Source organism: Manduca sexta, unplaced genomic scaffold, assembly GCF_014839805.1.
Source record: "Manduca sexta isolate Smith_Timp_Sample1 unplaced genomic scaffold, JHU_Msex_v1.0 HiC_scaffold_1940, whole genome shotgun sequence".
NCBI classification, from domain to species: domain Eukaryota; kingdom Metazoa; phylum Arthropoda; class Insecta; order Lepidoptera; family Sphingidae; genus Manduca; species Manduca sexta.
In genome coordinates this window covers 1-24,853 of record NW_023592855.1, presented here as the reverse complement: position 1 = coordinate 24,853, position 24,853 = coordinate 1, and the positions used below count along the sequence as shown (strand labels likewise).

The 24,853-nt window shown below is 34.7% G+C and overlaps 5 protein-coding genes across 7 annotated transcripts; 2 read left to right on the top strand and 3 right to left on the bottom strand.

Moving 5' to 3' along the window:
* Window positions 1–474: 474 nt before the first annotated feature.
* Window positions 475–3,428, top strand: LOC115448264 (F-box only protein 42). The gene is given in 5 exon segments (XM_030175649.2): window positions 475–811; window positions 937–1,080; window positions 1,083–2,149; window positions 2,656–2,970; window positions 2,972–3,428. Coding segments are annotated over 5 exon segments (1,845 nt in total). The 5' UTR covers window positions 475–651; the 3' UTR covers window positions 3,131–3,428.
* On the bottom strand, window positions 3,416–6,607 carry LOC115448263 (pre-mRNA-splicing factor syf1 homolog). The gene is made up of 2 exons (XM_030175648.2): window positions 6,172–6,607; window positions 3,416–5,937 (listed from the first exon to the last, which is right to left on the bottom strand). The coding sequence occupies exons 1-2, from the start codon at window positions 6,208–6,210 to the stop codon at window positions 3,454–3,456; spliced, it is 2,523 nt and encodes an 840-aa protein (XP_030031508.2). The 5' UTR covers window positions 6,211–6,607; the 3' UTR covers window positions 3,416–3,453.
* A 603-nt stretch (window positions 6,608–7,210) lies between these two features.
* Window positions 7,211–13,578, top strand: LOC119191807 (zinc finger CCCH domain-containing protein 13-like). The gene is made up of 9 exons (XM_037445673.1): window positions 7,211–7,878; window positions 8,381–9,639; window positions 9,717–9,880; window positions 10,194–10,278; window positions 10,436–10,650; window positions 11,624–11,719; window positions 11,905–12,022; window positions 12,536–12,885; window positions 12,969–13,578. Exons 1-9 carry the CDS (start codon window positions 7,319–7,321, stop codon window positions 13,182–13,184), a joined length of 3,063 nt encoding a protein of 1,020 aa, XP_037301570.1. The 5' UTR covers window positions 7,211–7,318; the 3' UTR covers window positions 13,185–13,578.
* A 380-nt stretch (window positions 13,579–13,958) lies between these two features.
* LOC119188556 (probable alpha-aspartyl dipeptidase) lies at window positions 13,959–15,880 on the bottom strand. The gene is made up of 3 exons (XM_037445674.1): window positions 15,804–15,880; window positions 15,384–15,544; window positions 13,959–15,313 (listed from the first exon to the last, which is right to left on the bottom strand). The coding sequence occupies exons 2-3, from the start codon at window positions 15,482–15,484 to the stop codon at window positions 14,746–14,748; spliced, it is 669 nt and encodes a 222-aa protein (XP_037301571.1). The 5' UTR covers window positions 15,485–15,544; window positions 15,804–15,880; the 3' UTR covers window positions 13,959–14,745.
* Window positions 15,881–16,232: 352 nt separating this feature from the next.
* On the bottom strand, window positions 16,233–23,941 carry LOC119191806 (SET domain-containing protein SmydA-8-like). Of its 3 annotated transcripts, none has more exons than XM_037445670.1 (3): window positions 22,596–23,821; window positions 17,247–17,410; window positions 16,233–16,819 (listed from the first exon to the last, which is right to left on the bottom strand). In XM_037445670.1, exons 1-3 carry the CDS (start codon window positions 23,785–23,787, stop codon window positions 16,664–16,666), a joined length of 1,512 nt encoding a protein of 503 aa, XP_037301567.1. In that variant the 5' UTR covers window positions 23,788–23,821; the 3' UTR covers window positions 16,233–16,663. The 3 variants fall into 3 exon arrangements, with proteins under 3 accessions (XP_037301567.1, XP_037301569.1, XP_037301568.1); XM_037445672.1 differs by lacking the exon at window positions 22,596–23,821 and adding an exon at window positions 18,576–18,750; XM_037445671.1 differs by lacking the exon at window positions 16,233–16,819 and having other exon boundaries at window positions 17,252–17,410; window positions 22,750–23,941.
* Window positions 23,942–24,853: the final 912 nt, after the last annotated feature.

The following is a 24,853-nucleotide window of genomic DNA, read 5'->3' as shown; positions in this document are numbered from 1 at the left end:
ATTCAGAATTCTCACCGTCGCGTCGTCTTTCATAAACATATCGTTTTGTGAAATTAGAAATTAGTCACTTATGGAAAAATTTATCATGTGTGTCAGGCAATGGCAATTTGTATGGCGTCCGGAGTGTTTTGTGGATTCTAAATACAGAAATAGAATTTCCAGATGTATAAGGCTCGCCGTATACTCTATAGACTTCGGACCACGAAGTTAGAAAAAAGAATGGAGTGCGCACACAGAATACCTATCTAGACAAACGTCTTTCTAAGTGAATTGAAGCAGTCATTTTTAGAACGCTTAGCTAGAAAGAGAATAATATTTTAAAAATTTTATGTCTACATCGGTAGGTATTTACTTTCCATATATATTATTATAATTGTCTTAGGATGTTTAAGTGTGGTGTGAGGTCTCCAAAATAGTGCTTCTTGTTCTAGTCTCTAGTGCTTGTCATTGTTCTGAGCTCTAGACAGTTACCATAAAACTGTCATTGTCAAATCTGTCATTGTCACAATCACTATTCATTTCAGTCACTCCGTGCAATAAATGGCTTTCAATGTTTTCGATCTTGGATTACAGATGGTTTGCGGATGAATTACATTAATGATAATATGATATGAAAACACAGCAGTTATTAAATAACAGGCCATCAGAAATATGGACGTAATCCATAAATCTCTACGAGATCAGACGTTGCGGAGCACAATTGAAGATCTTCCTGATGAAGTGTTGGAATTCATTTTAGGCTTTTTACCCCCATACAAGGACCTGCAAAATTGTATGATCGTTTGCAAAAGATGGTATATTTGTGCTCAAAGTAAGTAGATTATACATAAGTCATTATATTATGATATATTATTTCTTTCTATAAAATATGTTACAAAGAGTACCACATAAGTATATAAATAATATAATATGTATTACATTTTAATATTTTTTCAGACGTTTTACACAACACGTCTGTAAAACTCTTAAAGGCTGTGGGAGAATTTAATATCATTTGGAAAAATGTAGGCCCAACAGATATGGTACCAACCATAACAAAACGATTTTCGCATGCAGCTTGTGTTCTTGAAAATAATATGTATATTTTGGGGGCTGTACCACCAATTCCACTTCATTCAATGATCTTTGGAGATTTGATCTATCCTTAAGGCAATGGGTGAGACCACTAGCCACAGGTACATATCCAGTTCCCAAAGCTTACACATCAATGGTACATTATAAAGACTGCCTCATAGTGTTTGGAGGTTGGACATATCCCTCACTCTCCCAATATTATCAAAACATGACAATGTTCAATGAAATACATTTTTACTGTGTTAATACAAATAAATGGGTATTAATAAATGCAACTAACTGTCCCCCACCTATGGCTGGACATTCTGCATGTGTAAAGGATGATGAAATGGTTGTGTTTGGTGGGCTTGTGATGTCAGCTGTTCAGAACAATCAGATACAATGCTCAAATGATGTGTGGGTGCTAGATATACCCACACTTAACTGGAGAAAGCAAGCAACAACTAAACCAAGGCCTTCCCCTAGATATGCTCAATCCCTTATTCAGTTGGACTCTGAAAGACTAATGCTTTTGGGAGGAGTGCAAACTCTGCATAATCGTTTTGTGTATAGTGATTGTTGGATACTTACAATGAAAGGTCCAACATGGACATGGAAAGAATTAGCTGTGAAAAATAAAGAATGGGCTTCAGCTAATATTTGGTGCAATCCAGCATGTAGAGTGGGAGATAAAGTTGTCAGCCTAAGCAGAAGCAGAAATGCGTGGAATGGGGCTAAACCTTTGGTTACATCAGCAGTCCGTTTGTCTGCTATGAATAGGGCTGAAGGCCCACCTGTGTCAGTTAGAGTAGAGCAAAGTCTGCAGAGACCCCTAGATAGAGACCAAAATATCAATGGCAGACGAGGTGTTTTACCAAGGCGTTCTCATCCTCCTAGACAGGGCCAAAACACTCCAAATCAAGAACCAGTAGCTGGACCTAGTAATGAAGACAGATCTCACAATTCAGTAGCTTGTAAAGAAAATAATTCAGATAATAAAAATCACCAAGCTGGACCAAGTAGTGAATCACGCAATACAGGCAATAATTTAGAGTTTGCTACTAAAGATCTGGCCTTGAAGAGAAACAAAAATAAAGTATGTATTGACTCTTTATTTTACTTTTCATACTTTGTGAATTGTAGTTTGCACCATTAATGTAACAATAAAAAAAATAATGCCAGGAATATGAACAAATTATGAATTTTCAAATAAGTTTCCAAAATTATAACATATAAGTCTAACCAAAACCATTCAACATTGCATGGGTGTAAGTGTAATGCATGTTATAGCAAATAGTATTATCAGGAGTTTTGTTCTTACTTATTAAATATAGTTTTATTGCTTGTTTTAATGCTCAAATTGTCACTTTAATACCATATTACCTTATTTGATTTATTAAAAAAAGTAATTGTACAAAAGGTACTGAATAGGCCAACATACACTATGAACAAACCATACCTAATGGTTAAAACACAATGAAAAGATAGGTTGTCTATTTTTTTAATTCTGTAGACATACTATAACTATGTGTATTATGTACCACAAAGAAAAGTGAGAAAAGAAAGGGGATAATGTGATTTATATTTGTATTTAATTTTCAGAACAAGGGAATGAAAATAGTACGACAATTGCAAGAAGCTAATAAATACAGAATGGCGGCGTTTGCTTGCGATTCATCTATTCACAATTCCCCACCTGAAAATGATCTCATTAATCAGAGGCAAATTGCCCACTTAGAGAATAGAAGAGAACAACTTCCGCCACCAGATAACCCTCAACAAAGGCAGCCAGCAGTGAAGAAGATTAAAAGGAATACATTGAGTATGCATGTTTTGGATATTTCTACTGTAGTAAATGGGAATTCCCTGAACTATGTGTCTTGGTTATGCCCCCGCTTGGGAGAAATGACTGGAGCTCCCGGAAGAATTAGTTATGTACTCATTAGTGAAAGGGAATGGAGAATTGATTATGTTTGGAGGTGTCCACAATGATGTTAGTATTTTTAATTACTCTGAACACCAAAATATGTACTCCAATTCGTTACATTTCATTACGCCTCCCAGAGATATAATATAAAGTTTATACATTTTATTTGTTATTCTGATTTTAAAATACTTTACATGATTTTCTCACATCAGAGCCACATATTTGTTTGCAATGAAATTATGCAAGTAACAAATGTTTGTTTTCTTTATTGTAAATGCACTAACGAAGTATCTGTTATGTAATCTATGTTATACTTGCTTGTATTTATTTGAAACATAATATTAGTAATAATGAAACAAAAAGTGTTCTGTGATTTCTGTTGTAAATATTAATAGCTTGTGTATAATATATCTAAGCTTTGAATTAAAAGGTTGATTTATTACTGAAACATGTAATTTTCTTCAAATACATTATTAATCTTCTTTCATCAACCCTCCGAACACTGCAGCTGGAATATCTTTTTTTTGCACAGGTTCATCTTCTCCCTCATCTTCACTGTTGCCTGATTCCTCATCAATGTCAATTTCATCAGGATTGACCACTTTGTCTGAGCTTTCTTTGAGACCCTGTGTTTCCCCTCTAACAAACATAATATTTCCTTTGCTTTGAACAGCCATTTCTGCAGCCTTCGCTTCCAACATTCTCATTCCATCTTTCATGCCTGGAGCAAGATCTGAAATAGTACCAGCTGCTTGTGCAGCTGAACTTAACATTTGTGCAGACATCATATTAACCTGAGTATTATATGTGGCTTGCACGCTTCTTTTAATTCTAAGCATTTCTCTCATTGTATCTTCATTCCCATGTCTAACTTCAAATTCTTTCCAGGTATTCCAAAACTCTGCTGTAATCCTTGGATCACACATTTGACTACAGTGGCCATATATTGCTCTGGCCCGGTCTATTTCACCTAAACGTGTTTCCATTTCTGAGAAGCGTATACACATTTCTCTTGCTTTGTCATCAGGAAGAGTTTCAATTGCTTTTTCATAGATTTGACGAGTTTTAGGTACTCCATAGATTTCTGCAGCCTTTTTAATGTAGATGTTGAACATTTCGAACATTTGTTCTGGAAGGACTGCAGTGGTGGCACGCTCATATACTGACATGGCATGTCTAGCTAACCCATGCTCCTCTTCTAATTTTGCATAGAGCAAAAATATCGATTTTGCAAATTCAGGAGGACATTTTTCAAGACATTGTTCAAACAAGTCTCTAGCTCTCTCAAGCTTTGTGCCACCATATCTCTTTAAAAATTTTGTTAAATATGTATTCCAAATATCATACACATTAGGCCATTTAAACAATGCTATACCTTTTTCATAAGCTCTGAAAGCTTCTTCAAAGTAGTTGTGTTCTTCCAAAAATAGACCATAGTTTATAATTATTTGTGGTGTGGCAATTTTTAAGTCAATTATGTGATCATAAACAGCTTTGCAAGATTTGTAAGTACCAAAACTTTCTTCCAAATCTGCATACATGGACCATACTTTTAATGATTTGTATAATCTCATTTGTACTGTTTCAGAATCATCATGATAAGCAACCTTTCTACTAGGAAGTACAGTTGCTCGAGTCATAAGTTTAAGTGCCTGTTCATAATTTTCATGTCTAATTTCCATTTCAGCCCATTCGCACCATACTGATGCTAAATCATCAACTTTTGCATAGTTTACCTGTGTTGCCTTTTCAAAAATTAATCTTGCATCTTCAATCTGTTCATTATTTTCATAGAATTTTGCAAATCCAACCCACAATGTGTACAATTTACCCACAGCCAATTTTGGGTCTACAGTTTGTACAGCTTCTGTATAAGTATCAATAATTTCATGTGGTTTACCTTCATATAACTTTACTCTTTTATGCCATTCTGCAACATTATGTGGATTCTGTCTGAGCAGAACTGAATTAAGTAATAGCAACCTCCTCTCCATAAGATATTCAAATCTGGCTAGGCGTAATTCCAAGTCAATATCATCATCTTCAGTTGGATTAGGTTTTTTTGCAATTTCTTCCATTTTTTTACTAAGACTAAGTTCTTCAAACTGTGCATATGCATCAAACACTTGGGTAAAATCTCTAACAGTTGTTACTGTTTGAATAGCTTCTTCATAAATGTCTCTGGCTCTTTCAAAAAGACCACTTCTTACATAATAATCTGCCAAAGAGTTCCATAGGTGTCCCAATTGATCGGTGTACCTTCTAAGTCCACCTCTGATAATAGCATCTACATTAAGAGAATGTATTTGATCAGGATTTTTAGATATAAGTTCACAAAGCTCATTCCAAAGCTGATGATTAGATTTTCCATGTTTAGATTGGAAGTTTTCATTATTGACTATCTGTGCTAATTTAAGAGCAGCTTCATCAAGCTTGCCAATGGATATTAAGTAGTCAATATATTCTTCAGTGTCTTCTGGGCATAACTTAAGATATCTACGAAAAACTCTAACTGCTGTTTCAGGGATATTATGTTTCTTTAGGAAACTCAAATAGAGTGGCCATATTCTGTGATGTTGTGTTATTGGCAATGCTCTCAAAGCACAGTCAAATGCTTTCCTTGTAGCTGTTATTTTACATTGATCTGTTAAAAAGGTACAGTAATCCATCCATATCCTGGGCATTTTGTGCATAAAGACTAGAGAGCGCTCAAAGCAATTGTTAACATCTTCATAACAGGAATCAGTTATACAGCTCCACCTAATTTGACTCCTCCTCAATTTTAAATAATTGTACCACAATTTAAATGAACCTGGCAGTTCTTTAAGAGCTCTTTCATATACCATATTAATTTCATGTTTTGGTGCTGCTTTTTTGTGCTCTATGTATCTGAGCCAATGTTTGACAGAGAAAGGATTCCGTAATATTTCCTCTTCATAGGGAAGATCTTCTTCACTCTGAAATAAAATACAATTAATTATTAATATGTATTGAATAAACAAGAATATCTTATGTTTAATGTATTTAAAAAATCTTAAAATATGTTTTTCAAAGCCACAAATGTTAATAAATTAGGTTAGATAAACATAATTATTGACAAGGATATTAAATATATATGTATCTGAGCAAATATATCCGAGCTTACATTAAATATTTCATGTAATGATATAGTTTATCAATTTATTACTTACGAAAAATATATCAATTTCTTTGCCGTCTAGTAAAGGCATTTTAGCGAATACAGTCAACTGCAATGTATGTACACTAAAATGATTAAAAATATCCAAGAACCTTGTGCTTGGACTTTGGTGTTTTGTTATGTCTAAAAGTAAGAATATTAACTAAAAAAATACATCTATTTTTACTTTGTAGGACAAAACCACAACACACAACAAGAGTAGTTATGGACATGGACACCAACTTTCACGAATTTCGGAACTGGCATGTGTCAACTGTCAAATCAAAGTCTAATATCTAAGAAACCTGATAAATATAGGGACTTTGAGAAAATTCACCCCAAAAGAAATATAAGTACACGATAATCAACTATTTTCACATTACAAGAGTTCTTAATATAAGTGATACAGTGTGTTTCCCCAAATTTCCCCCTTTGGTGTTAAAATCTTCATCGATCATAGGTTGTGGTAATAGTTTTTGCAATACTATCGATACCATCGATACTATTGTACGTATTAACGATAATATCGATATCATAATCGCTGTTATGAATAATATTGCACATGGAGGGCTATCGATACTATCGGCAGTATTGACATAGGTGATACAATTAATAGTACAATCGATTTCCTGAATAGTTTTCGTAGTCAACCATCGATAATCAAAATAACGATGGTTCTGCAACACTAGTATGCTATATTCTTGTGACAATGCAATAAGTAGGTATCATGGTTTTCTGATAACCCATTACATTGCCTTATGAAATATAAAATATTTTCTGTAGGGGGATTAGACAAAACTTTACCTGACAACTTTGATCTCTGGTTAGCCAACTTTACTGCTAGATTATACTAACTGTGAATGGACTACAGTTATAAAATAAATAAAAAATGACTTACTTTTGGATAAAGCGTCAGAATAAAAACTAAAAAAATCATACTTAGTTTATTTTGGCCTTGTAGGTTAAATTTACTTTGGCTTCTGTACATAATATAATATCAAAAGAACGTTTTTGAACGAATTGTGAATCCTAGTTTATGGTAGACTTTGCCTTTTGCTTTTGAAAAAGATAAACAAAAATGGCGATATGAATAGCGCCGGTGGGAATGTGATTTTTTAATTGTTTTCACTTGAATGTAAAACAAATGTTTTTCATTTATAATGTCAAAGCAAGGTAAAAGAAAAATCACTGTCGAGCTACCGAAATCAAAAGATTTAGCCAACAGACCTAGTGTATTTGACCGCCTCGGCACTAAGAAATCTTCTAGTGTTAAAAAAACAACTGAACATTGTAGACAGTGGGCTCAACACGGCAGTTGTGCTTATGGCAAAAGCTGCAAGTTTGCCGCTACCCATACATTGATCAGCCCGTCAAAGCAACGCGCAACTAACAAAGAAAGCGAGCAAAAACGCATAATCAAAGACGATGGCAAGAACAGATTACACTCGACTGTAGTCGTGCGGTCGGGTCGCAGTCCCGACGGTGAGATTGACAACTGGGATCAAAATGACTTAGAGTATGCAGACACGGACGTACTCGAAAAACGCAGACAACAACTACAACGGGAATTAGAGCTGCAGATGAAAATGGATTCAAGTAAAGACATACGCAAAGATAAAAAGAAAGCTGTGTCCAGTACGTCGTCATCGAGAAGTTCCAGCTCATCAAGTGTTTCATCGTCGTCTTCGGATGGTAGCTCTTCTTCTTCGTCTTCTGGAAGGTCAGTTCACACATTGGTTGATCCATTTTATGTAATGATTTTAATATAATATGTGCAATATCTTGCTAGTTAACTATTGTGATCATTCTTCTAAAATTTAAATCACTCTTTTAACTCAATAAAATTACTTTCTATATCACCATAATAAAGGTGATATAACCATATTTGACAAGAATGTTTTGAAAAAGGAAGCTATACCTTGCCACCATTCTATTCTTTATTGTAATTTTCTTCATTGTATAAGCTACACATAAAAAATGCCTGGAAATCAATAGCAACTTGCAATGACATATAATTGACAGAAATTTGTTAAGTGGGTGGTTGCAAGAGAACATATGTTAAAAGAGTTTATAAATTTTTAGGATTAGATTAACTTTTTTTTGCCACATTGTAGCCTGGGTCAATTCTGAACTATGAATTTAATTTATTATGTATACATACTCTAGATCTATAAAATAAATTATTGCTTAATTTAACAGTTGTAAAATACTTAATCTTCTAGGGAAGCTAGACGGAAAGGTAAGAAAGGTAAACTGAAAAGAAATTCGAGTTCTTCATCCGATGGTGAAGTGCCTTCTAAAAAGAAATTTACAAAAAGTGATGCATTGAAAAGAGAAAAAAGTGAAGCAAGGAAAGGTAATGTAAAGAAAGATGATAGACTCATTAAGAAACATGATAGTGCCAAAAAGAAATCAGTTTCTAAAACACCCATTGGAAAGAAATCACTTTCTCCAGGTAAAAAATCCGGTGGTACACCACCTATAACATCAAAGAGTTTGGCAAAAACTACATCTAAGCACAGTAAATCCCCACAAAGAAGAGAAAGAAATCGAAGTGCTTCACCTCATTCAGTTAGAGAAAGGGACAAAGACAGGGACCGTAATAAAGATAAAGAGCGAGATAAAGAAAAAGAAAAGGACAGAGAAAAAGAAAGAAACCGAGCCAGAAGCCGAACACCACGGAAAGGTAGATCTAGATCCCCTCGGCAACATCTTAAAGATCCCAGGAAAAAAGAAAGTTCAGAAAGAAGTAGACCAGTATCTCCAAAAAAGCAAGCAAGACGAGATGGCAGCTCAGACAGGCATCGTAAAAGATCTACTAGCCGAGATAGGGATAGAGGTCGTGATCATAAAGATAGGTCTATAGAAAGAAGAAAAGATAAGCATGACGACAAGGATAGACATGAAAGAAAAGATAGGGGTCGGGACAGAAAAGATATTAAACGAGATGATAGTAAGAGAAGGGGTCGAGATCGTGGCCTGGGTGGTAGAAGTGGTTCCGATAAAGGCTTAGAGAAACCAAATAAACCTATGGAGCGTCTTCTTCCTAGGCCAGAAGAAAGACTTGCAGCCCTAGCAGCAATATCAAATAGGGCACTAGAAACAGATAAGAATTCATCTACTTCTAAAGACAGGCAAGATACACATTCTGAAAGAGGTACTCGTAAACAAGATCGTATTGAAAGAGACCGATCTAGTAAAAGAGATAGAATGGAGAGCATTGATAGAGAGCAAGGAGACTATGAAATGGGAATGGATCGTCAGTATGATAATGACCACAGTATTGATCATTATGACAGAGTAGATGATCGGTATGATGGGGTACCACGGGATGATGAGAGATCACCAGGCTATGGAGTACAGGGAAGAGAAAGACATTATGAGGCAGGTTATGACATGCCAGGGCCATCAAGAGGTTACCCTGAAGATGATGACAGGATGTATGGTGAACATGTGGGTGATCATCGAGGTGTAGATATGGGTAATGTAACTTTTAATAAATTTCTTTATTTGGCAATAATTATATATTTTTTATAATGTAATCTATTTATTTTAAAGGCTATGATGATCGTCGTCCACACAGAGATCACTCTTGGGAGGGCCGCTCAGGATCGATAGACCGTGAAAGAGCATACATGCATCGTAAGGAATGGGAGAATGAAGAATATAGATCTGCTGGCGAATGGGGTCGAGAACGACATTGGTCTATGCATGAGTCACAGGTGACGTTTATTATTTTGGAAAACTTGTAATCATATTTAGATTTATCATAAATATATTTATTATTATAATTAGCAATATCGTGATATATTTTAACTTTTACTTCTGATTTATGTTGCTAGATGAGTTTGTACTACAAATCTTTTTATGTGAACCAGCCAGTTGATTACAATATAAGAAACTATAGAACTCCTTGCCTAATCCTCTCCCACATATTCCTGGGCTGTCCTTATCCTCACCTTGGTATGTTTGTTTTAAAATGATATGTTAAACATGTTATAGCTCCAACAGCATTAATATTTTTAATATTTTTAGATGAATGAATGGGGTGATAAAGATCCCGAAATAGATGCTTGGCATCACAGAGGGCATGGCAACCCACATCGTGGTCGAATGCATGGTGAGTGAAAAAAACGCAAATATTTCTCTCATTTAAAAATTAAAAACAGGCAAATAAAACTAACAAAATATATCAATGTAAGAATTTATAATTTTAAGTTGTAGACACAGTATATATTGTATGTATTTAATGAGTATATTCTAATACATGTCAACAGATGACTATGGCAGAGGTGTGAGAATGGACATGAGCAGAGGTGACGGCAAAAGGCGCGGCAGAAACGAATTAGAACCTAGTGCCAAGGAAACACCGCCTCCAGTGCAGGCAGCTTCCATACCAAGTCGTCAAGATATTGATATTGACGATAAACCTATACCTGATGATCTCAGTGAAATAAGTGACGATCCCGATGATATCCTTAACAGAGAAGACGTGAGTACTGCAAATCCGTGTTGTTATGTAATGTTATGATTAAGTTAATTCGTAAATTTTCACAACAGCATTATGGCGATACCTCAAGGTCCATTTTCATACATTTTGTTTCACCTTTTAAAATTTCGTCATATTAAATTTTAAAGGCCGAAATATCCATGATTATTAATTATTTTTACGTTTTTCTTTCAACTGCGAGAACTAATCACTAACTAGACGTGAATTTAAATTCTTTACTTGCCAATACTTGTTTAGTTACCCAGATTAAAGGTGAACCAAAATGTATGAAAATGGACCTTGAGGTATCGCCTTAAGTAAATTTGTGATTAGTGTATGTGATTTATTTTTATGAACTTTAGAAGAAAACGTCGCCCATGCAGTCTTCGTATTGCAACCGCCTCGTATCGCGAGCTATATTTTGCAGTACGCGTATTTCTTTAAGGTGGTAGCTCAAGGTCCATTTTCATACATTTTGTTTCGGCTTTAATCTGGGTAACTAAACAAGTATTGGCAAGTAAAGAATTTAAATTCACGTCTAGTTAGTGATTAGTTCTCGCAGTTGAAGAAAAACGTAAAAATAATTAATAATCATGGATATTTCGGCCTTTAAAATTTAATATGACGAAATTTTAAAGGCAGAAATATCCATGATTATTAATTATTTTTACATTTTTCTTTCAACTGCGAGAACTAATCACTAACTAGACGTGAATTTAAATTCTTTACTTGCCAATACTTGTTTAGTTACCCAGATTAAAGCCGAAACAAAATGTATGAAAATGGACCTTGAGCTACCACCTTAAGTTGTCTTAATTTGCGATAAATTCCACGCGCACTTTTTCGCAGTGTAGGCACTAGCCTAGCATTAGCCTACACTGCTAATATTACCATTTTTTTATTTATTATACAATTAAATAAATATTTTATTTGTAGTAAAAATAGGGCGTAACCATAGATGATGGTGATGTTTCAGATGGCTGACCAGAATGCGGATGATGACAGTCAGAGTGCATTACCTGCTGATGAAGGTGCATCCAAGCCAGATGGGTCTGAGAAGGAATCCACCCAGGTATTGATGAATAATATTTTTAATCTATCACAAGTTAAATTTTAATAATATATTTTATAGATATTTAAATTAAAGAGATATTACCGATTAGTCTACTAATTAATAGGCATATACTAATTTATCAATTGGTTAATCTAGAAATGGTGTCAATTTTTAATTCAAATTTTATTTATACCATTCTTAAGGATACTAGTGGTGCAGGCGAGGAAAAGGAGTCGCAAGATGTTAAAGATGACGAAGATGTTACTAATTTAGATTTTGAAGAAATATCTGATGGTGAGCTTGAAGAAGAACGCACAAGAGGTATTTTTTTCTAACAATAATAATATCATAAATCAATGCCGCTTTGTTGTGAAGTTACAGGGGACCTTATTATATTTTTTTATTGTTTTGATTGACGAGATGACCTCGCCGTTAGCTTGATGGTAAGCGATAGGATCGTCCATAAACAGCAAAAACACCATTCAACACCTTGAATTACAAAGTTTTGTTTGGTATTCCACTGCGCTCGCCATCCTGAGACATGAGATGTTAAGTCTTATTACGTCCAGTAGTTACACTGGCTACAATGTACTAACTGGTACACAACAGAGACCTACGAGTAGTAAATGTAAATGCAGTATGCACAATTTTTAAAAATGTATAGATCTAAACTTGAGGGCTAACTTGATGGTTAAGTTGAACGTGAAGACGTTTAAAAAGATGGTAATAATGAAGCAATTGTTAAAAAAAAGATACCCCTTAAGATTATTTTTTTCTGTCTAGAAATGCATTAAACTATTTTAGATTAAGTCGTTTTGTATTATCACTTTTTAGCTGGATTGGGTGATGCTTTGGGAGTTGATTGGGCTAGTTTGGTAGCCGATGTCCGTCGTCGAGAGCAAACAACATCGTCTGGTGGCGCTCGAGATCGCTGGAGACCTGAAAGAGTTCTGGCACGCCTCGGTCTCTCTATACATATGGCTGGCAAAGATATAGTTGAAAGTATTATGCATAAAAATGCAGAATCTCTTTATGAGGAAACTAAATCCCAGGAAAAAAACTCTGATGATGCTGAACAAAATAATACAGCTGACCAAAATGGTAGCCATGAGGACGAAACTATTAAGGCTAAAATTAATGTGTCACAAGATGTGGACATATTGCATCCAGTTGCTTCTATCCAGGTACATATTTTAAAAGCATTATTGACTTTTAGCTATCTGGCCATAATCTATTAGTACATGAATAATATATTTTTTTCTTTTAGGTTGCCATGCAAAAACGGAAACGTCAAAGAGCTGTCCTATTTGGGTCTGGTTGTGAAATTACTCGGGGCCTGAGTGCTAGACGCGATTTAGCTTTAAGGAGATATCTTTGTCACCTTCCAGCATCAGAAAGAACTGGTCCATCGCGTGTGACACCGCAACCTTCACTGTTTCATGCGGCTCAAGCTTTACTCATGCAAGCTCCAGTGTCAGGCTGACAAAAACTATAAATTATGCAATTTCAAAGAACTATTACAAAATTATTGAAGTGTAATATAATAATAGGAATTTTAATGCAGTGTTGGTTACAAAGTGTTGCTAGTTTGAAACTCAATTTTACTGTGAAATGTTGCAGAATATTATCGCATTGTAAGAATAAAAGTGAACACCTTGTGCTGTGGTTTGCTGTATTCATGAAACATTTATGTTGAAGTGTTGCTGTCTGGAAATCATACATGGAGTATGAGTTGGTTGATTAGATTGAGACTTGAGAATTATAAACACAGACTTTATTTGAAGTTTTGTTATTCATCATTTATAAGTTTTAATTGTTTTCCAAAATGTATACATAGTTTTTTTTTCTCTTTAATAAAAACGATTTTTTTACAATAATATTTGGTTTCCTTATATCTTAATTTTTAGTTCAGTAAAAATGACACATCTGTTTCAGCTTGAAACTGTTCTTTTGCATCCTCCCCCTGAAACAAAAGTAAAATTTTCAAGCTGTTTTTGTGTAAATTTTGATAAATCATGGACTCGAGAATGTCATACACCTGTGCCATAGTGAATTTTAAGTGCTAATAAGGTAGGTTATTAATGTTGGTACAAAGTCTATTTCTGCATCTACGAACCATACTTATGTTCAAATTTAGCAATTTTGACGCTGTATGCGCATTTAATGGAGGCTAGTCAGTAAATTAACATTTTTTTGTTGTCATGGGGAAAAAAAATAATTTTAATTATTCTTTTTCAAAAAAATAATTTTAATTATTCAAACTAACCGAAACACTGCAGTGGCCGTATTTGTCCTATTAGGGGTGGTGTCGGGTTCCTTAGGTGAGATGTGCCTTGATATGAAACAAAATTTTTTCTGCGCGGTTTTGCGTAGGGGCGAGTCGATATTTGTGTCTGCGTCAAATCACTATCTGTACCATCTTAACTTTTGCACACTTTCGCGGAATCCCATAATTTATAAGAGGTAAGTTTAAGACATTGATCAGTTTACACAGACATGGGTTTGAGACACCTCTATGGTTATTAATTGCTACTTATAATAAGCAGTCGAATTTTCTTAACTCCTATTAGATTTTAGATTGTCATGTGGGGCAAGTTTGAGGCAACTTATCCATGCATTTCATTTATACTCAAAATTTACAATAGTTTAATAAAATGGTACTCTTGCTTTATGGTTGTGAGCGATTAAGGCAGTGCTAAGTGTCTTAAAACTTATATATAATGAGTGTGGGCCTTGGATTGAGGCAGCTTTGTCCATAAATAAGTGTCTCAAAGGAATGCTGACTGGCCTAGCTTTTAACCTAAATGGATTAACAGATGAAATTATTTGTAATTCCATGCTGTTTTTGCATTTACTTTAATTCTGGAACATTGTGAGTTTATGGTGTGGTCCAAAAATGTTTAGTTTTAATAAGTGGGTTAATTTCAGTAATTTTTTTCAAGTTCTGGTATGTATGCTAGGGGATTGCACTTTCATAGTAGTATAAACATGTTTTTAATACCCCTTGCCCATCACATAATCACATATTTATGGCTATATTTGTCTTACTTTTTAAATAAAACTGCTCCAGCAACACCCTTCAACATTAAACTTGCTCCATCCACTTGTAACATAGCTCCTTCTCGTAGTCCCAGAACAGGAGCAGCATGTTCCATTTCCATGTATTCATTTATTCTTTGGTCTCTTGTCTCACCTTTGTGCTTTTCATTTTCAACTTTATCTATATAGTGTGGGTTTATATTGAATGGAACAATGCCAATGGCATCAAATGTTGGTGGATAAATAATTGGCATGTCATTTGTTGTATGAATACTCTTTGTAGCAACATTTGTGCCTGCACTGCTTCCTATGTATGCCAAGCTTCCCTCATCAACTTTTTTTCTAATAATGCTTACCAGCCCCTTTTCGTACAGTCTACTCAAAAGCAAAAAAGTGTTTCCTCCTCCCACGAAAATTGCTTTGGCAGAGTTAACAGCATTTGCAGCATCAGGATATGTATGCAGGCCAGTTACCGTAAACCCCCAAGGGTCTATTACTTCTTTTATTTTTGCTGTATAGCCATTAAAATCATTTTGGGCATATGGTACAAAAATGAGTTCAGACACATTGTTTCTGAAAAAATAAATAATGTGTACAAGTGGTTAAGAATAAATTACTTACTATATAAAGAGTAGGTACTTACTTTTTCAGAAAATTACATATCTCCTGTTTAGCAAATTCAAGTAAAGTGTATCCGTGACAATTGGACGAAGATAGAAGCAAGGCTTGACGACACGTCGACATGGTGATGCACAATTTCTTTTACAACTGATAGATACTTGTTTATATGGGAATAGTTACCTACTGGATAAAAAAATGCGGTTTGTGCAATCTTGATATAAATACCTACCGATAAAGTGGCTGATAATATGTCTTCTAAGCTTATAGTAATAAATTTTAGTGAGTACTTATCATGTTTATTGCTTAGTTACACCAATTCACTGGTGTGCCTAATTAAAAAAATAGAGTATTTAAAAATTTTAATTGATTATTTTTTTAGTAGGCACTTTTCTTTATTATAATGTAAAAAAAGTATCAGGATTGCGGACCAAAGTTTATTTACCATTTTTTGTTTTCTACTGCATAATATGGAAATCTGATTAATCTGAAGTCAGAATAGTCAATTATTTTTTTAAAATTATCTTACGACTCTGGACATTGGTCCTTTAAGCGTTGTCAATTTCATAGGCTTAGGTGCGTAGTCTTATTAGGATGATCATTCACAGAATTCTAATTTCTCCAAGCATTTGCTTTTAATACTAACTAAAAGTTAAATATTGCTACTCAGCGGGATTTTCAAATCTGACGAAAATGTTACGTTATGTTACGGCCACGCCTCTTCATAGATCTCGTTGACGTTTGTGGATGTAGATATTGTAGACTGTAATGTAAGGGCGTAGGCGGTTGGCATAATAATGTATGCAATAAATAATAATACCTAATGGATAAATGTGTATGTATTTGAAGTGCAAGTCGTAAATAATATTACAAGTATTTTCAAATTATTTATTTTACTTAGATAAATATAATTTGATGACATAGGCATGTAACATTTCTTTTTACGCTTATGACACAATTTAACAAATTATCAATATAATGTTCACAATTTGTATAATCGGTGTCTATGCAAACTGCGTCGTCTGATTGAAAAATAAAGAAGGCACAGAGGTGCGGATGGCGAAGGTGTTTCCAACATAGTCAAGGATTTTACAGTTATCTAGATTAGCTTTTGTCGGCATTGCCAGTATCATCTTCAAGATAGTGTTGTTGAAGGCGAGAATAAATAGCTTTTAAATAAAGTAAGAATAAATAGTTCAGACGCAGACGACGCAGTTTGTAAATAAATAAAATAGTACTAATAGCGATTACATATATTATACCTTACAAAAAACAATAAATTGCGTTTACTAATAACCCGATTTCCTATTTATCAAGTATAAAGAACTTTTCTTCTTGAGGTTTATCACAGCCGGGGCCAAGGTATCGGTGTCTGAGTTCCAAATCCGGTGGCGCAGATATGTCACCTTGGAGAATGTGATACGCTTGTTCTATACAATTCTCTATCTCAGATTTCAGCTCCTGTAAATAAATATCATATCATAAAGGAAATATATTAATGATTACTACACTTAAACGGTAATCACGCCTTCTTTGCTTGGCAATGGTACAGTAAAGCCTGCCAGTACAGCCTTGTTCAAGAAATATTTTTTTCATCTTTTACACGGGGTTCCGCCTGCGTGAAATAAAAATTCATCCGAGAGCTCAAAACTATCTACACCAACTTCATCGAAATTGGTTCAGTGTTTCAGCTGTGAAAGCGTAACAATCCGACAGGCTATGAATTAGGGTCGGTTTTTTTAAAGTGTCATAAATTTAAGTAAAGTTTATTACGTCTTTTCTTACCTAAATTCACGAAAAAGGTTGATATTTTACTTCCTGTTCCAATAATAAGCATGAGCAACTATTTCCTATCAAATCTATTTAGGCCAGATAAGTTAGATGCTACCTCGTAAAGATCTGGATAGCGCCTGGCGCGTTCTGCTAGTGCAGCGTGCAGATGGTAGAGAACGAGGCCGCGGAGGTGCGCGTCGCCCACGCCCAGGGCTGCCAGCACGCGCAACGTGCCGCGGCACAGGTTCTCTTTCAGCGACAGCCGGGACTCCGACAGCTCTGTCATACATATTGCTTTTAGAATTGTGACTGTTGACATTTTTAGATATTCGAGAAATGACGAGGTATATACGTAATCGGAAATGCTACTATAAAAATAAATAAATAAATCGTACGAGAGAACATTAAGGAATTTTTTAACCTAATTTGGATACTTCTTATCTCGGAGTTTGGATTAAACTCACTTCAGGCAATAGTGTTTCGGTATTAATTGAGATAGAAACATGTTGCCGACTGTACCAAGTAGGTACTACAATTCTTTTTGCTACGAGTACATACTTAGTAGGTAAGTGTTACTTATTTGTGACAATCTTGCACTGCAGAATATAGGTACATACATAGAATTTAGATATAGTAAGCTGTGGTAATAGTATTAGTTACGAGGTAGCGCATGGGATTAAGAATATTTTAAAAAAAAAAACGGATACCGGCAGACAATCAAAACTCTTTGTCGTGGAAAGTTAATAGTCAGGATTGTTAGGTCGCATTACGCTCTACGCGCATCCATATTTTTTTAATTTTCCATGTATCATCCTCCCCCATTGACTTCTGAGCCAAGGTTCGTAACCCGTTAGTGAATTGCCCTCAGAATGATCGCTTAATTTTCAAGGGTGCCTAAAGCGCTCACCCAAAAGTCCGGTGTGTTAGTATAAGCTGGCCCTGCCAGGATTACAAAAGTAGGGTCAGGTAAAAAAAACTGACGTAGTTACTTAGGGACATTAGGCAACAATCCCAGGGCACGGTCAAGACGCTGCCTATGTCTAGGGAGAAAACGGGGGTGTCTGTCTATGTCAATATACGTATAACAGGCGTGTTAATATCATCTTGGGCATATGCATTACGTTCAACGAGATTCTTCAAACATTCACCTTATCTTTAAAAAAAAAAAAATTAATTATGGAAGTTTGTACAATTAAACTGGTAAATTGATTAACAATTGAAGTAAGGTAAGTTAATGAGTTACTTGTTAAAAAGCAAAGATTTTACTAAAGTATACCCTTTAGAAACTGGGATGGGTTATGTTAAAACTTCGTTGCCAATTAGAACTTGTAGATAAACTGGTAAAAAACTTCGTTCGGACGAAAGTAACTTTTTTTCGTCTTTTTTTTGTATATAGTTAAAACGATGAGTACACAAAATCAATAACAAATTTAACATAACGTACTCATATCATCTAGGTATAGGTACTTATGTACATAGATCGTTTCCTCGCCAACAAGGCGCACTTTACTACGAAACGCGACAAATTTGTATTTTAAGGAAATTGTTTTAGTGGGTGGACTGATTTCCGTTTGAAAACTTGGCTCGTGAAATCATAGAAATAGTTGGCAGTATCGGAAATGTAGCCCTTTACCGATAGCCAAATAACGGCGCGAAGCCAACTCGAACACACACGAATGATAAGCGGCACAAAAGGCGCCTAGTTACATCACACTTAATGATACAATCGAACCGTCAATAATTAAATGATTTGTGTCACACTTCACTTATTTTGTTCACAATGCCGTGTCAATGCCAACGTTCCATACAAATATAATTGGCTCGCCGCTGGTGTGCACATCCGCATGGTTAATAGGTACGTAATGCTAGTTATGAATGGAGTGTACTAACGGCTGAGGTAAACCGATCCACCTCGTGATTACATGTGGCCGTGGGTTCCTCGCTGCGGCACCCATGTCAATTGGCGGTCAATCGTACAACTGCCCCTCGAGATATAATCGTCTCCGATTTTATTCACTTGTTGCGCAGTACTCGTCGCACGGGACACGCTCCTCTGAACTACGTTGCAATACTAACTACACATAACACAATTTAAACGAGCCTTTAAAATTATTTTACGTTTCTATCTGCAGGAGCCATGCGTTCGCGACGGCGTAAAACAAACAAAGGAATCCACTTATTAGAATTTTGACCTTTATGAATTTTATTACGCTTTTGTTTACTTAATGCCAGTGAATGTAAAATATTTTTGTTTTACTTTTCGTGGTTACGTACGTGGTTTGCTCTTTGTGTTTTACATTTTGTATTTCGTATAATTTACATTTTAGTGTTACTTATCACGACGCGACGCGACGCCATGACAACATAATTGGCAAAATAGATACGCCTGAGTATATCGGGACAGAGGGAACACGGGGACAAAACTGAACATAAAACTGAAATATAACGTTACTATTTCTATTCATCAAGCTAGCTATTCGAAAAAATAAATATTTAGACAATTGATCCGTCATAACCGGCAAAAACATAACACTATATGTATACAAATACTTTAGTTTGGTTACTGCATCCAGATCTATACAAATACGTCTGTACACTTGGAGAGTAGACACTGAAGGACACTACACCTATCATAGATGTTTTAACATATCAAAGGGAAAAGCATAATACTTAAAATCGCGTCGCCGCGTGTTCAAAACCAGACTTCTGTGATTCAAAAATGCCAGACAAGGAGGGTTCCAGGGCATCGAACCTCTGTGAATACGAAGTTTTATAGCGACTATGCGTGGGGTTAGGACAAACTAATTGATTAAGTGACTTTTATAATCACTTGATTTTCCCTGCAGTTCCGCTTAGGTTTAAGTCCTTTCCTTTTATATAAGTCACACTATCCATATTCCCATCATAGGCTACAATATACCTACTAAATATAAAAGTTGTTGAAGGTGTTGAAATGATTGCTAAACAATTTGCATCAATTGCTAATTGGATTTGCAGGAATATTGAGACACAGTCCTGGATCAACATGTAAGCAACTTTTTACTGTGGAAAATTCCACGACGGAATTTATATTCTGGGAAAGATCTGCACGCCGCGCGAGTGGTGCCGCGAGAAGAAACTAGAAGTAGTTATCGATAGGTTTTAGATATAATCTTTCCAAAAATACATCTTAATTCCTAAAAGCTTGCAGTTTTGAAAAGACTAACACGGCTTTTACTTGGGTTGGCGTGAATAAAAACTGGTCGTAAATGTAGTACCATCTTTGGATAAACGGGATGTAAAATATAAAACAGTCAACATGGAAGTGCCTTGTATTTTAATATGTATTTAAAGTTGCATTTTTCGTTGTACCTACTTATATTATGTACTACCTGTGTTTATATATTGTTGTGGAGGAGCGCTATCACGTTCCACTTGTTCACCGACCGTATCGTATTTATACCAAAAACGCAACACTATATGCGTCATCGTTAAGGTGGTAGCTCAAGGTCCATTTTCATACATTTTGTTTCGGCTTTAATCTGGGTAACTAAACAAATATTGGCAAGTAAAGAATTTAAATTCACGTCTAGTTAGTGATTAGCGCAGTTGAAAGAAAAACGTAAAAATAATTAATAATCATGGATATTTCGGCCTTTAAAATTGAATATGACGAAATTTTAAAGGCAGAAATATCCATGATTATTAATTATTTTTACATTTTTCTTTCAACTGCGAGAACTAATCACTAACTAGACGTGAATTTAAATTCTTTACTTGCCAATACTTGTTTAGTTACCCAGATTAAAGCCGAAACAAAATGTATGAAAATGGACCTTGAGCTACCACCTTAATTATGAATTAACCAAATTCCTGAACATAAGGCAAGATTTTTATTAAAAAAGGCATTGTACTCGTATATTTCAATAAGTAGGTACACTTCGACGACGAAGGTGAAATCCCGTATCACTCTTTAAAGTGTTATGGGTACACTACACCACACATGTACAAAAGCTACTGTTTTTAAAATGAAAAAAATATTGTTTAAAGTTTCCTTAATAGGAAGGTTCCTCATCATAACATCCTTCATCTTTATAAATGAATACACTTAAAAGTAATTAATAAGGTCTAAAATTATAAAAGTTACTTTATTTTTCTCTTTAAACGTTTGTTCTGTAAAGCTGACATTATTGAGTTGGCTATTGATGTTATTTGTTGGTAACGAAATTATTTTAATAACACGTATGAATATGTATTGCTAACAAATTTCGTACTCCTGTAGTAAGTCACTAATCAATGTTAGAAAATCCTAAGTAAATTTGTTCATTTTGTATTAGAAATCTGGATGCAGTCGTTGAGCTACCTATAAATTTTATACTAACGTTAATTTTGGATGCGATGATTGTTATTGAATTAAACCTTGACATAGTAAAAACCGCATTATGTCCTAGAAAATCAATACGCTCAAGTTGGTTTGAAGTAAACTACGATATTTGTAATATTAAGTTTATAGACCGACCGTGAGTCTGGAAAGAGATAATATTTAAAAGCCAAAGTAAATTCATAACTGATCAGTGAAATTTATATTGTATAATATGTTCAAAAGTAAAAATTTAAATGAATATAGTATACACATAGTACTTATGAATACAAGGTAACAAGCCAACAAGTTATTAGAGACGACATAAAAACTTGCACAGTAATAATGTTTTGGCAATATACATCGAAAACGTGCGTTAGTGAAGCATTGTTCAAATTGTTTGTGTTACGTTTACCTACATCATAACAGCTGATGCGAAACAAGGAATAACACATATTTTTAGAAATAAAGTCGGTGATTTCGTTTACAAACTACCAAAATAACAAAAAGTGTTCTAAAATCTGAACATTGAAGTGATTCCAAAGGTTCAGCGGATGATGTTTTTTTTTATATAAAAGAGTGAAAAGTCGAACAATTTGCTTGCTCGGTAGTACTTATGTGACACAAGTACCTATAACAAGTAACGACAACAATGTTGCACTGCACTTGTGACAAGGGTGACCCTTAGGTCATAATGACCAATGGGTACCATTGGACCCATTTGACATTTTAAACATTGGCTAAGTACAATGTCCTTCAAACCGGAACACAAAAACTTGCACAGTAATAATGTAATAGTAAACTTATGGGACGCCATAAGTTATAAAAAGTATATTGCTGCTGTTATTGAAATATTATGAATACGTTTTCATTTATACAAAATGGCGTAAATTTTGTTGAGATTACGCATTAGAAGCTTGTAGTGCGGTCTAATTTTGTCTCGACTCTGTTTAACTTTCTTTACATTAACGGGTATGATGTATTAACTATTTTTACTTTGTAGTATAGGTTTTTCCATTACGGCTTAGTAAACGATATAAACGAAGCAAGCGGTATTAACAAGCAATATGTTTTACGTTAATCCATCGACGCCAGCAGTGCAGACAAAGTATATTTATTAAATACCATTAAGTTTTAATCCATCTGCAAACCCCAGCTTTACGGCTAATCTAAACCTTAGGTCAACAAAAATTTGATTGGAGTAGGGTACGAATTTTGCTAATCTTTCTAGTACCAAGGATTCTAAACGAAATTGGTCATCCAAATCGATAGTTCCTACCAGACTTCCTAGCACGCTGTGGATAGTACTAATTTGTTCAGAAGAGACGTTTGCATGACACATATCACATTTCCAGTCGGTTGTGGGATTTGTAGGTTGGATCGGTAAGAGAACTCCAACACAGTCCTTGCGCAATAAACACTTCACTGCCGATAAATTGGTGCCCCTTTCAGTATTATCTTGGCATCTTGAACAGGTACACCAAAATCGTTTAGTTTTGTAAAGCTGAACACGTCTTGCAGGTGTACACCACAAGAGGCCAGTATAGCATGTCAAAATCTCTTCTCCAGCTGCGATATCTTTAGTTGCATAAACAGCCATTTCATAATCTGTCCTGAAAATATTTCTTGTATTTGGTACACAACAATGATTTAAAAATGCTGATAGAGGATAAAATCCGCGTAGTGGTATTTTTTTGTTATCGACACTATTGGCTATTCTAAATGAATTTACTTTTAAAAGTTCTTCTATCATATGGATAAATGTAATTTGATCGGGTGGTATTATATTTTTGAAATTTTCTAGAGACTTTATTTGATTTTGAATATTTTTAGTTTTATCCTTCTGATATATTTTTAGTATACTTTTTTTATTTTCACTTAAAATCAGAAAATGTAAATATATTAAAATGTTGGATATGTCAAGATTATTTTGCGGATTTGATTTAATTTTCCAATTGTCAATGACAAAATTACACAATTTCACATGATCAGGAGAGAATTTACATTCTTCGGAGCATATGTTTATTTGACACTTTTCACAAGGATAGCACGAATCACTTGATATATAGCAAACTGAGCAAAATACACCGGTGCAATCGGCACGCGGTCCGACTACTAGAGGTTTATTGGCGAAGATCAAAGAACCTTGCTTAATAGGTCGACACGCGAATAATCCTCTTCCGCCTAGTTTTGATTTTTTGATTTCTATATTACATTCAGCTTCGCTTGTATAATATTGGTAAGGGATTAGATTTTCCTCGTTGGTCGATTGTGCCATTTCGCGAATTCGATATAGTGGAACTGCGCTTGATGGCATGCGAGGTCCACCAGCGTACACCGTCTAACTGACGCTGCCAATCCAGCCGGCATTCATATGTATGACCCGTTGTGAAAATAGCCACTGGAAATAATAAATCGCATCTGTTTCATGGAGGCAACTAGATGTCGAATCTGACGTAATGTGTCTGTTTCGCAATTTGTGCTCAGTTTAAAACTGCACTTTGCGCACTCAATTTTGTATGATGTCGGTAATTTCACTCTAAAAACTAATCGTGTGCGTAATATAGCAAAGTTAATTTGCTAAATTCAAACAATATTTTAAGCAATTCCATTTTTTTTATTATATTCTTACACGATTGTGTAGTTGTGAGTTTTACGTTCTAATTTTTTAGGTTCAACGATTCCTTTCAATGCCATTATAAGGAAGAAAGTGGTTAATATGTCACAGGTGATACAAAAAAATATTAAAATACGCTTCATTTGTTACATTACGTGCTTTGACGATTGCAATTGAAAAAATTAACGCGTTAAACCACAAATATATTAAACGACAACGTGGACAAATTGTGCATATATTATGTCCTATTTATAGGCGTAAAGATCGACACGTGGTTTAGGTTAAATTTGTCTAGACCATGACTGTAATACGCTGAATATTAGGATGTTTACAAATCAGCTTACCGGCATCGGTTAAAATATGCTGCTGTAGTTTCAGGTTATTTATACAACCTACATACTTGCGGTAAGAAACAAAACGAGTCGTTAAAGTTATTTATAATTTAAATCCGTAAACACGGAAAATAAAATAGAACAGGATACGGTAATAGTGGTGACGTAGAATAAAAGATATATTAAGCCTACTAATATTATAATAATGTAAAATTGTGGGAACAATATGTTTGTATATTTATATTAATGTATAAATCACTGGCTGTATAGAATAGGACTCATTTTTAATTAATTCGGTTTTACTTCCATAAAAGCGCACCGTGGGCATTTTCTAAGAAATGTCTTTTAGTTGGCAAAAGCTGTTGTAACTTGATATTAGATATAAAAAATAGCAATCAACAAACTTACAAAAGTAAAATTTACGTTTGAAATAA